The sequence below is a fragment of the Strix uralensis genome, chromosome 19 (assembly GCF_047716275.1).
Source record: "Strix uralensis isolate ZFMK-TIS-50842 chromosome 19, bStrUra1, whole genome shotgun sequence".
Classification (NCBI taxonomy): Eukaryota; Metazoa; Chordata; class Aves; order Strigiformes; family Strigidae; genus Strix; species Strix uralensis.
Genome location: NC_133990.1, coordinates 10,883,446 through 10,896,845, shown reverse-complemented (window position 1 = coordinate 10,896,845; position 13,400 = coordinate 10,883,446). Strand labels below are relative to the sequence as shown.

Here is a 13,400-nt window from a genome sequence, read left to right as displayed (position 1 = left end):
AGTGCCAGAATAGCACTGCTGTCTCAGGAATCAGTCCAGAGAGGGGGAAGGGTATGACTTCTTCCAGGATCAGTGGATAAACACAACTATGGACAGATGGATGATAGAAGTAATCTCTGAGGGATATTCCACAGAACTGCAGGGAAGCAAAAATGGTGGGGGGAGCATGGAGAGTGATTTGTCTCTTGTCAAGATTTGGAACATGACAAAGTAATAAAAAAACCTTAAAGTTCTTCCCAGCTTCACCTGACAAGTGGGATGAACAAACAGCGCTTCCAAACTAGTAAAATTTTTAGGGATGTCTTTTGAAAACAGTCCAAAATAAACCAGTGAAAGCTCTGTGTTCAGGTATTTATATGGCTGTCATCACTGTAATATCTCAGCAGTAACTAATGAATTGGAATACTGATGTAATACAACATGGCTGGCAACTGAGATGAGTAAGACATGTTCTTTTCTTATCTGTCTTGTCTTATCCTGGCAGCTGATCTGACTAGAATGATTTTTCCCTCTTGCTGCTCCTCAGTTCCTCCACTGCAGTTCAACTTTTCTGCAATTATTTCCCATCTCTAATTTTAGAAGTCTGAAAAACCAGCTGCTTTTCTTCACTTTTTCCAGGTTTGAATAACCTTTCACCTTAACATTGATGGTTACTTGGAATAAGCAGGTAGTAGTGAAATATATGTACTCCATTTTATTCATAGGGGTTGACTCTTCATCATTTGTGTTACAAGGACGTAAGTGGATTGAGGTGTCAATAAGACTACTTCATTTTCTCTCTACTTCCCTAAGCTGCCTCTTGCGTTGTAAATTAAATTTATGCAAAGTAAGTTAATGCTGGCAATTTGTTTGTCTTGTGGCCAGTTTAATACTAATGGGATTCTAAGCCGTGCACTTTGTTTTATTAAATGATTTGGGGTTCATTAATGATGTAGTGTATAAGTATGTGTCACTTTGCAACCTTGGATAGCTTTTTATGATGCAGGGCCAGAGACTCTGCTTGCTTTTTGGGGACTCCAAGAATCATTTCTTGTTGGGAGTTGCTCTAATGTGCCCCAGCTATCTCAGAAACAAATAATCCTTCTTTAGTCCCTTTTCTTGCCTCCAGCAATATACACTTATTTTCCACAGTCCTTCCAGGAATGTGAGTGAAGGAAACGTATATAAAAACCCTGTATTGTTAGCATGGACCTTGGAATTTTTGGTAGCCAATGGCATCTCATTGTTTGGTAGCACACAGAAACAAACCCAATGATCCTTACCCTTTTTGGCAGTTTAAAGGGAATTTAATGAGCTCATTGCTATTTAAGATTCTTCTATACTTGCCATGTATAATAATGGGAATATGCATAAACTGGCCTCTTTCGAAAATGTGCATGATGTAGAAACATTATTTTGAGCAAGTCAAGATCTGCTTTAGTCTGAAACAATACTTTATGTTGAAAAATATATCACAATCCTGTTAACAACTCTGAAAGTACTGCTGCTTACTGGAAGAAAGGCTGTCACTTATCAATTCAGAAAAAATAGCTACAAAGTTGTTTTTTCCTCCCATTCTGTTAAGAAATATCTAGTAACCAAGAACCAGCTATTGCTAAGAAACTGATAAACTGCCAAAAAAAAGTGGTGATGGTAAAGAGCACTTGCAATAACGCCACATTATGATAGGTTCAATTTTCTGTCATGAGGCCTCTGCCTGAAGTGGATCCATATCTTGGCTTATCCTCTGACATTAGATTTCTGCTTGATGCTAGCAAAGCTGTTATTACGTGGCCAGAAAAATATTTTTTTGACTTTGTGATCTCAGAACGCGCCAGGACATAAGGTTTAAGTGCTGAGGATTTAGGTAGTCCAGTGAGCTGTGAGATGATCTGGATTAGTGCCCTGACTGTCAACCCCAGGATGACTAGAAATCTAGGTCTCTGAATCCAATTCAGTATAATCAAAATAATTTTGCCTCCCCATTGCCATTAGCTTTTGAATGACCTTGTGCTGTTCGTTGTGATTGGGTTTGTTTATATGTAGCTATGTTAGCCAGGAGACAATGACTCTTCTTGTCTCAGGAACGTGCATCCTTTTGTGTTGACTGAATTTAGAGTAATATATGTACAAGACCTATAGATTGCCATTCATAGTTCTGCTGAGTTTTCAAGGGAGATTGAAGGCAGCCTTCTTCCCTCTTTTTCAGGTATGTCCCTTTGTTAAGGTTGTGGAAAATGCTCATAATAATATTGCTTAAGCATTATGAATTCTCTGCATATGGTGTAGCTCTTCAGAATGTTTCCATATCACGTCCTGGACCGCAAGTTTTTGTGTGCTGTAGAATTCTGTGGGATTTGAGGCTGCTGTGTATTTTGTAGGATCAAGCACCTAATATTGATGCCGTGCCATTAGTCTTGAGGTTAATTGGAAGACCTTTCTTTTTTTCCCCTTGAGTTTGCCTAAGCAGTGATAAATACTTAAATTCTGGGCACAGCTCCTTCAGGGGAAGACTGCTGAAGAAATAATTTCTCTTTCCTGGAGCCAAAGATTTGGGAAAAGAAACAAAAAAAATCTGCCTCTGGCAGCTAACAGGACAGTCCCCAACTGTTTGTGCTATTACTGATTGGTAACTTTCTGTCCAGAGAGTACAGAGAGCAACTAGGGTCAGAAACCCGATGAGATGTCAATATCATATGTGCTTCTGAGGAAGGAACTTAGTGGTTTCCTTTTAAAGGAAGCCCTATTAATTTAGCATTAATAATGTATTGAACTTTAAAGGCTCAAGGATATTGAGGCCATTTCTTTGAAGTTGCTGAGTGTCCCCAAACCGCATAGAAATTAATGGGAGTGGAGGGCATGCAGTGCGATGAAAAGTAAGAGCTATTCTGAAGTTAATATCAGAAGATATCTTGCTGCTTCTCACTCATTATTTTATAGTGCTCTTCAGACTTTATAACTAGACATGATTAAACAACTCATTGGAGAGGAACTACCCCATCTAACACAACACAGAGTAGACTATTGTGTATGCTGGCACTCCTGGCGGAGACCCTGGAAAACACTGAGACAGCCAAATTGTATTAATGTGGTTTAGGACTCATGAAATCCTAAGCATGCCGTCAGTGACTGAGATGAAAGGTGCTGAGTCTCTGGTGTTACCCTTTGAATTTCCCACACTGCTTGCAAACAGTATTATGTTCTAATTGCTGAGATACAGCTATGTATTTTTCTCCTGCATTAATTTAATTGCTTTGATTTCTTGCAGTAGGTCAGCTTTGATGCAATTTTGACACTTATGCCAGAGAAGGAAAAGAACTGTACGCCATTCAAAAGTAGTGTGAATCCCATAGATAGGTATGGGGTCTGAGGAAGCACAAGCTCACATCCCTAGTCGGTAGTAATTTGTAGGTAGGACCTTCAGCATTCTTTCATATTAAACAAAGCTGCTCAGATTTCCCAGACAGCATAGAGAGCTATATAGAAGTTCCCCGTCTCAGTCGTTTCAGAAATTAAATTCTGCTGAAGAAGAAATTATGGGAAAAGTATTATTTTAAAAATTGAAACAAATAACATTAAGTGTAACACTGCCTTAGTATTCCAGCCATGTTAGCCACAAAATACTCAGAGAGAGTGAACATACTGTCTTTTACATTATGTGGTCTAACTCTTGTACACGTGTGTTAGTCACATTAAAAGGACAGCAGCTTTATAGGGACGTTTGATGTTCTACAAATTGAGTTAGGAACAGTATGCAGAGTTTCATGTTAAATTGGGTGCAGTGACATAAAGTAATTCACCCTGCAGTGCAATCCATCATTTACATTGTTGTACTTAGGTGCTCAGGGAAGAGTGAGTCAAAATGGTTTTAACTTTTTCTGACTAAAAGCTTTAGATACAGCCCATGGTTTTGCTCATTTATATTAGAACAATTGCATGATTGGGCATATATGCTTTATGGAAAAGTGCTTATTACAAGTTGGGACCCACTGCCCAAAAGCATATATTTATACAGCTTCCTTTAACAGCTTGGTATAGCATGCAGCTACCTAGCATGTTCATCTCATGTTCTTCACAAACGTTATTGGGAAAGACTCCTGCCTTCACATAAGCTTATTTAAACTGTTTTGATAGTATTCAGAGGTCAGAAAGCAGGGAAGTTGTTAACTAATTATATTTCTATCTTTTCTTGAACAGCGGCATGATAACTGGCATTACAAGTTTGTTTTTACAGGTAAATGAATGTAAATGCACAGTCACCTGCAAGATCAATAGCAGAGGAAGAAATGATGTTCTGGAGTCCTGCCTGCCCTGTGCAGTGGCCTTTAGACTGGCTATCCCTTGCCTTTTCCCCTTTCCTCATCTTTTAAGATTTGAAATTCTTTAGTGAGAAGGTTCACTGGAAGGGATGACAATAGTATCTGCACAAGATCCTTCTCTTTGCTGAACAGAGCTGGGCTTATACACACTTTTTACTTTCTGCAAACTGAGCTATTCCTAGATACTACCAAAGTCTTGCAGAGTTCTGGTGAGAGAGTGCTGTAAGCAGAATGTGTCCTAACAGGGGCTTACTTACTTGTAAACATCATAGTTTATGGTGCCTCAAGCAACATTTAGTGACTCTGGACACTCGGTGACTCTCATCAAAAGCCAACTGCATAGGGACAGTAGATGCAGCAGTTAGTTGTGTGTCAATGTTGTATCACATTTTTTGGTATGGCTACATGCATACGTATGAGTCTGCTTGTATGAAATGTCACCCTTTGGCCTAGGTTTTTAATTGGAATCTTATCAGAAGACAAAATTACAATAAATAGAAAATACACTGAATAGTCAAGTCTCTGTGCCATAGCAGAGTTCCCAGGATAGTGCCTTACTTTTGCCCTCAGACTTGATAAAAACAGGTCACGTCTGTTTTGCTTGTGTTGAATACTGTTTGGAATTCACAACAGCAGTGAGAGCTTTTACACATGGGGATGGTGAAAGAAGGATTTATGGAATTGGAAAGTATTAACTTAATGAAAGAGCATTTGCATGTTTTGTGAGCAAAACGTTACCCAAAAAAAAAAAAATCTGGCATAGCTTATGAAAGCATTTTATTTATTGATCCCTTTATAATCCTTTGTTTTCTTTTTCCTCCCTCGTTGTATGGTGATGCATACAATGTAGGCTGTAGTATTCATAAGCAGGCTAACCTTTCTTGTTCTGTAACTATTCACTTATAAATGATGTTTTATATAGTGTCTGAAGTGTGAGTTGTTAGGTTCTTTTAATATTAAAAGGCTGCATAAAAACATAAAGCACAAATACAGGCTGGGCGGAGAATGGATTGAAAGCCGCCCTGAGGAAAAGGATTTAGGGATGCTGGTGGATGGAAAACTGACTATGAGCCAGCAATGTGCACTCGCAGCCCAGAAAGCCAACCATACCCTGGGCTGCATCGAGAAGTGTGGCCAGCAGGTCAAGGGAGGGGATTGTCCCCCTCTACTCTGCTCTCAAGAGACCCCCCCTGCAGTGCTGCCTTCAGCTCTGGGGCCCCCAGTGTAAGAAACACATGGGCCTGTTGGAGCAAGTCCAGAGGAGGCCACGAGGATGATGAGGGGGCTGGAGCACCTCCCCTGTGAGGACAGGCTGAGAGAGTTGAGCCAAGAAAGGAGAAGGCTCTGGGGAGACCTTAGAGTGGCCTTCCAGTACTTAAAGGGGGGGGCTACAGGAAAGGTGAGGAGGGACTCTTTATCAGGGGGTGTAGGGATAGGATGAGGGGTAACAGTTTTAAACTGAAAGAGGGGAGATTTAGATTAGATATAAGGAAGAAATTCTTTCCTGTGAGGGTGGTGAGACACTGGCACAGGTTGCCCAGAGAAGCTGTGGCTGCCTTCTCCCTAGAAGGGTTCAAGGCCAGGTTGGACGGGGCTTTGAGCAACCTGGGCTAGTGGAAGGTGTCCCTGCCCATGGCAGGGGGGTTGGCACTAGATGATCTTTAAGGTCCCTTTCAACCTGAACCCATTCTAGGATTCTATGATCTTAAATAATAGCTGCAATTATGTACAGACTTGTTTTAAACAAACCAAGCATTAATTATAGAGGGCTGAATCTTCAGCTAATTGCATCTGCTTAGTTCCCCTGCGGTCAAGTCCACTTTATACATGTGCATTCCATTTGCTTTAAGAGGCATTTGTTGGTGTGAGCCAAAAGCTGGTACTTGTATGACTGAAGATGTTGAAACTGATTTTTTTAGATTAAGTCTGTGTTCCCTCCAAAATCTAGGCAACCCATCCTCGGGTTTAACAGTATGCAAAATATCCATATAAAATGTAGTAATTAAAACTATTTAAAATAATTTCAAAGGATGTACATTACCTAAAATTCAGAAAATGGAGTTTAGCAAAAAAGATTGAAGTTTTTCCTACAGCCTTTTTTTTCTTTTTTAAAACCATCCTGCACTGTTCTCTGTAGGGCTAATATTCTATTAGAACACATGATCTTCTGAAACACTACAGGAAAATTCCTCTAATTTTAATTTCTGCCATAAGGCACAGCCACCTTGGATTATTTGTCAATGACTGAAAAAGATACCTTGAGAGTGATGAAGCTACTCAGAGTGAACTATGGAACTCTGAATGGAAAGTCAAATAGCATTATATAACTGAGCAAAAAATAGCTTATGCTAGCTGGGAGAGAACTGTGATAAGGCCTATAAAGCCAATAGTCTGTGGGACACAAAGGGTGGATATAAGTGAAGATCACACCAGCATCTAATTCCTTACAAACATATCTTTCATTTTCAGTGTTCACCATTGCAATAGCAGATTCAAGGATTTATTTTTCTTGTAGTAGACAAGAAGTAGACATGCCATTTTTCTGTGAGTTTCTTATCAAAGTACTAGCAGTGAATTAACTCCTTGCACTAATTTTATCAAACTAATGGCTCATAGTTGCAGCTGGTTTTCTTTTTAATCTCATAACTATGCAGAAAGGGTAACAGTGATGAAAACGTTATCGTGTCTTTAATGTCAGGACAATACTAGCCAGGTTATCACAGCCCAGACTCTTAGGATGTAAGTTAAGTAGCGATAAGCATGCAGAGTCATTAATATAGCAATGAGAAGAGCTCAGATCAATAAAATTCAGATGAAAAAAGATTTTTTTCCTAACTGCTGTGAGCCTGGTTCTCCACAGCCTAGCATTTTTATTCTGCGTGAAATGGCAGTAAAGTGAATGGAGAATTCTGATCTGGCAGGATTCTACTCTTGGCTTGTGCTCAGATGTGAATGCCATAAATGATGGCATCAGATACAAGCCTTTCTTTTATTTAAGTATAGAAAGTAAATAAGTAATTGTAGAATGACTTGTTTATGCCTTGCACATAAGCATATTTACTGAGGGGTATTTTGTATTAATTACAGTATTTTATATTATGTCAGCATTAGCATTCCACAAGATGACGATCTCTTTGCACTGCAAATTGTCTGCAGGTATTTCAGCTGCATCATGATACCTGGTATCTGATACAATGTTATCTGATGATTCTAAAATAGTTTTACTGACTGAGCAACAGCTTCTCTTTGAAATATAAGCCTACTCATTTTAACCTCTACGCTAGATATAGTTAACTGCTGACTTTATGGGGCATTGGCATCTCTTTCTGTTTGCATTTACTGTACATTTTTATGATCTTGTACAATGCTGTTTGCCTATACATGGAAGTCACTAGGAAACAAAAATGCACAACATCTTGCAGAATTTAGCCTGTAATTTTCTGGTCCACAATGAGACATACCTACAATAATCTGACAAAATGAAAGCAACACGTGTCATATCAGCTCCAAATAAATATCCTGTCTCCTCTACAGCAGCTGCATTGAAAGAGATCTGACATAATGGTGTTATATCAGCAGAGCTACTAATCTCAGATACTAGTGATTTCAGTAGCGCAGGAAAGAACGCTGTAGCAAATGGAGGTCATTCAATATCCTCTAGCACTTTGGACAAACGTGGCATTTTGGACTGTCCCTCCTATTAGCAGAATACAGTGCTGATGCTAAAAATTGCTGTTGCAGAGCTACTTGTGCAGGTAATCTGCTCCTAACTGCAAGGTGTCTGTTCAGATGGGCCTGTTTATTTTGATGCCTTTGCAGAAGTAACAATGTTTCTTGGAAGCAAAAGACATACTCTAGGTTTTAGTGGTGAAAGCAGAAGTCTCTGAGGTATCAGAAATGAATATTTTTATTTTTTTTTTAAGATATTTAACCCTTCTTAGGAATAGAGAATTGCTTTCAGGACCTTTTGTCTCCTCAGTATCTTATGTGACAGGTCATGCCAAAAAAAAAAAAAAAAAGAAAGAGTTGCTATGGAGGAGCTGCAGTGTTCTGGTAGGAACACAGGAGTATCAGAATCCACCCAGCAGGCATGCATGTCTCTTTATGGTCCTCAAGTGGGAGAACTGCAGTGAGAGGTACAATAGTTTTACTTTAACTGAAATAAGAAGGATGCTGAGAGAATTTTGCTATTGTCAGTGTCAAGAGGTGGCATATATGAAGAATCCTTCTTGGCAACAATTCCTGAGCCATAAGGTTGAACCTGTTTACGCAGGCACAGTGCCATTCTGTCAGATGGGCACTGATACACCAATTGTAGAGGCCCTGTGTTGTACGTGCATCAGGTGTAACTGTCCCAGATAGGATTCCCAGCAAGGATTGTCCATATGTCTGTTCATTCTAATTTTATATTCCCTTGTTCCATTACTAATCCAGGTAAGGGTCTGATTATGTTTCAAAATAGAGAACAGATTTTTTATCCTTTAATAAGACCTCTTGCCCGCTTGCGTAACATAGATTGGAGTAATGGCTTAGGAAAAGTTTTTAGAAGACAAACTTTCCTCCTTGGCCTTACCAGACACCATCCTTCTGCCTTCAGAGAAATGAAAACTTTATAAATCTTTTTCTTTTCTAAGCAAAATCCCTGTAGGATCCATCAGAGTAAATCTTTGGCACCAAGCTGGATTTCACATGCACAGCAGAGTGGAAATCTGTGTTCAGTCACTCTCGGCACTATTTTGCAGGATGTTTTGCTTGAACTGGTATAAAACATTGAGGTTTCAGGGTTCAAGAAAGAGCATGGCACTGGGGAGTGGCTCCCTAGCTGTTCTCTCACAACAACCACCTGCCTTTCCTCTTGATTTCTTCAGTGGCCTTAGTTTTCTGTAAATCTGCAGTACTCCCAGCATTGCTCTTACCCTATCTTAGATATTTTATATGGCTACGGTACAACATCTTATCTTGCTTACTGTACTCCTTATTATGTGTTTCATTTTCATGTGATTTCATTGAAGAGATAAGGATCTGATATCTGTGGAATGTGCAGAGTGATGCCAGGTCATGCTCTTCTCTGATAGCTGAAGCAATTGCACAGGCATCCAATTATTTAGTACAAAGCTTTGATAATCTAATTTTCTTGCTCATCTCATGCAGTCTGTTCCACACTAATGCAGCACATTTGAAAAAAGTATGACAAAATCTTCATTTTCCAGGTATTCCTTCTGGAATTAGCTTTACTAAGTGTTGGGGCAACACATTGACGCAGAGCTGCAGAGCCAGCGTCTTTTGATTTTGGTTTAATTTAAACTCTGAATAATGGATCATATTTTTCTTCTGGACCTGGCATGTATCATTTAGATTGGCCAGAGTGGGGAAAAGCAATACATTTTTCGACTGTATATGTTTCTAGGAATGCTGACAGTAAGCAGTTGCATTTGAAAATACCCATCTTTCCTGAAGTCTTCTTAATTTGCCTCTATCTACATACATACTTTTTTTCACCCACTTTTAAAATGCAGCTGTCTCTGGTTGGCTGAAACAGCTTTAGCTGTGTATATTACTACAAGATGCACTTTAATGCAATGTAATTTTCTGGGAAATTTTAAGTAGAAGAATGATTGCTGGGCTTTGTTGGGACTCACTTATTAGTATCTTCTCCTATTGCTGAAGCATCCTGAAATCTTTAAGGCCTTCTGTTGCAGAGCACAGAGGCATAAAAGCAACCTGCATAAACCAATGCTGAGATCCAAAAAATTGCAGTTCAGACTGGATATGAATATTCTGCTGCTCAGATATTTTGATTGTGGGTTGGGATTTGCCATTTTCCAAATGTTTGTATAGCACAGTCCAGTACAATGAAGCCATACACAGTTTGAGTTCTCTAGGCAATGATATAAAAGCTAAAATAACAAAGATAATGTCTTCTGCAAACTGTAAAGAGTGCACAGTGGAATAGTCCTTTCAGTTTAACATGTCACCATTCAATTAATGGAATGAGCATCAGTACTGCAAGGAAAAATCTGCATCCACACATACCCCTTTCCACTAGTGTGTCTGGATTTCTGGTAAAGCCGAGTGTGGGTCCTTCTGTTAGTATGTTTAATTAACTTCAGCTTTACTTTTGTTTCTGCAATTTACAGTCAGTTAAATCATAAATATTGTTTTGTAACTGATAGAACAGTATGTAATGGTCCTCATCTTGTATCCTTTTTAGTCTGAATGTCACATCCTCTTTGTAATTTTTAATGACAACAACAATTTTTATTATATTGCTGGAACTTTTCCCGGGGTAATTGTGTCTTTTGTATATAATATGTTATCTAGAAATGAAACTGCAGCAGAAAGCTGCTAAATCCAGCATCTTCTGTAGCTGTGTATTTATGTTAAAAAATGCTTGGACCTAGTGCAAGAGACCGAAAGTATCTTATAAAACAAAACCAACCCCAAATTTAAGTTAATGGTACACAATGTAGCTGAGCTTTCTGTAGCTCAGTGAGAGTTGCTCTAAATATGAAAATATCAAGGAAAATACAAGTGAAGGCAGAACATATTTGCATATCAGCTCTGATCTGCTATCTTATGGAAATCAACTGCGTGTTTGGCTTGCTCTGTGTGTGTATGCCCTTTGAAACTATTTCCAATTAACAGAGATTTTACATTTTGATGACAAAATTTGCTCCAGTTCTGATTTCCTTCAAGACAAAGAGAAATAATGACCTTACAAGTAGTAAACTGACTGATCAAGGTCTTTCTGCGCTTGGCTTTTCAGGAATTTAGAGAAGTCATTTAAGCAACAGTCTCATCAGGGGCAAGCCTTATCCAAAGTTTAGACTTCTACTGTGACACCTTCAGAATATTGGTCAAAGACACTTTTCACTGTGCTATCAAATGCAACTGTAATAGAGTTGCATGTCACACAGGCGGAACAGAAGCTGGGACCTTGCCTAGCTACCAGAATGGTTGTGGTGGGGGATAAGTAGCAGGTGCTGCATTGCAGACAGAGAAGATAGCAGGAAGAGCTGATATTCCTGCCTAAGCATTGTAGCATAAGCCAGTATTTGTGAAGCTATGGGTTATGCGTTTCTGTTCTGGTTTTGGAACTCAGAGCACATGGGATGAGAGGAGAAGCAGTTATAGACACAGCTATTGCCTGTGGTTCTCTCTGTCATTTCTTCCCATTCAAAGTGAGAGATTATTGGAGAACTTGGGAAAGGAAGGGAAGAAACTGCTTTTCAGTTCACCAACTTGGACTTAGATATTGATTACTATATATAAGTACACTCTTTTTTCTCTGCATTTTTATCCCATACTGAATTTATGGGTGGCACAGAAACCATCAATGGTGCTATAGATACTCATTTTCTACCTGCACTCTTAAGTTTAGTGATCAGTTCTTCAGAAGCTGAGTGTGTTTTACTATATGAGAAACAGGGACAAAGTCCTATAAAATACAGATGCATAGCATAATATAATAAATTGAATAAATATCACTTGGGAACTTAAGGAATATCATATCATCTTCTGTAGAAGATGATACCATGTTTAGAGTTTTCAAAATTTATGTAATTAAATATTTCCTATGCCTTGCCTTAATTTTGTGGTTTCTTTGATTATTTCTTTCTAGCTCAACAAAATTCACCAAAAATCCATGAAGGCTGGTGGGCTTATAAGGAGGTGGTCCAGGGAAGCTTTGTTCCAGGTAAGTGTAATTTCAAAATCTTAGTTTTTGTTAAATATTTTTTCACTGGAATTAATATAGTTGGGTTTGGGGGAAAATGTTTTGGGTTTTTTTATCCAATGGAAAGTTTTGAAGTACACAAGTACTCAACATCACATTATAGTGAAGCGTAGAGAGCTTTTTGTCAATACATCGTCCAAAGACCATGGCTGGTTTTCGGGAAAAAAATTGCTTTGATGACATTCCTGGTTTTTCTCTGTAAAACTAACATGATGCTACTATGTGAATGTGTGTGTTCTGTGTATAGGAAAGAGAAAGGGAGGACTGAAAAGCAGTATTGTTAACTGGATGAATTCACTTATCTGATGCAGCACTTCTAGATAATCCCACTTCTACAGATTTAACAGTATATTAGGAAAGGAACTTAACTGAAACATGAACTAACTCACAACTTTCGCTTGAAATCCTAACTTGACTTCAATAAGATTTAGTAAATGATAAATAATCAGCAGACAGCTAACAGGATCTAAATAAGCCACACCAGCTGAATTTGATAGGCAAAAGTGAAATTCAGGCTAGCAGTAGCCTAGTATTGGTCAGTATTCGGAGAACTCCAAAACATGTGTATTGCTTGTCCCAATGCTTTGTATTCCTTAAGTATCATGTGATCGGAGTAGGCCTTAGCTTGTTCTTTTTAGCTCTGGATCTCTCTAACACTTTTCAGGATTCAAGCTCCCTGAGACACTAGTAGTTCTTAGACTGACATTTTTTTTTTTTTTTTGACCTACACTTAACACCTGATCTTTTTGTGTTCACTTTCTGTAAATTATTTTATTCTTTCTTTCAAACAGAATTACTTTGTTGGGTCTTCACTGTTCCATTTGACTAGATCTTTCCACTTAGAAGAGGAGTCAGGAAACTTTAGAAACCTCCATTTTCTGTTCAGTTGTGCAGCTGATTTGACAGCACATTCCTCATTTAGTATACACAGAAACATTCAGTGATTATTTTGTTCAGTATGTCTTCAGTGCAATTGAGATGAATATGCATTAATTTATGTATATTAGCTATATATTATAAGCTAAAATAGTGCTTCAAGTTCTGTCATGAATGCGTCATGAGAATTGCTACATGACCTTTATTTCCTCAAAGTACTAGAAAATATTACTTGGCCATTGCGTGAGCTATTCCTAAGAATCTGTAGATTTGATCTGTCATCAGAGACTGTAACTGTTGTGACAACAGTTACAATCTGACACTCATCTGAAGTATCCAAAATGCTGATTATCTTGATAGGAATACTAGTGCAAGTGAAGTATTTCAACCCACAAGTTTCTGGCACTGAAATTCTTGTGAAAAGTACATATGGAAATCAACATCTACAAGCCTAGAGCTTAATTACATACTGATGTAGCATAAAGCAGCTT

The 13,400-nt window shown here is 38.5% G+C and overlaps 1 protein-coding gene across 5 annotated transcripts in view; it reads left to right on the top strand.

Annotated features, from left to right (window-relative positions):
- Positions 1-13,400, top strand: part of CA10 (carbonic anhydrase 10) — a 207,187-nt gene that overhangs the window by 27,690 nt on the left and 166,097 nt on the right. For all 5 annotated transcript variants that reach the window (XM_074889399.1, XM_074889396.1, XM_074889400.1 and 2 more), the window contains one exon: positions 11,920-11,994. In XM_074889399.1, the coding sequence (XP_074745500.1) occupies positions 11,920-11,994 (75 nt within the window). The remainder of the gene's footprint in view (positions 1-11,919; positions 11,995-13,400) is intronic.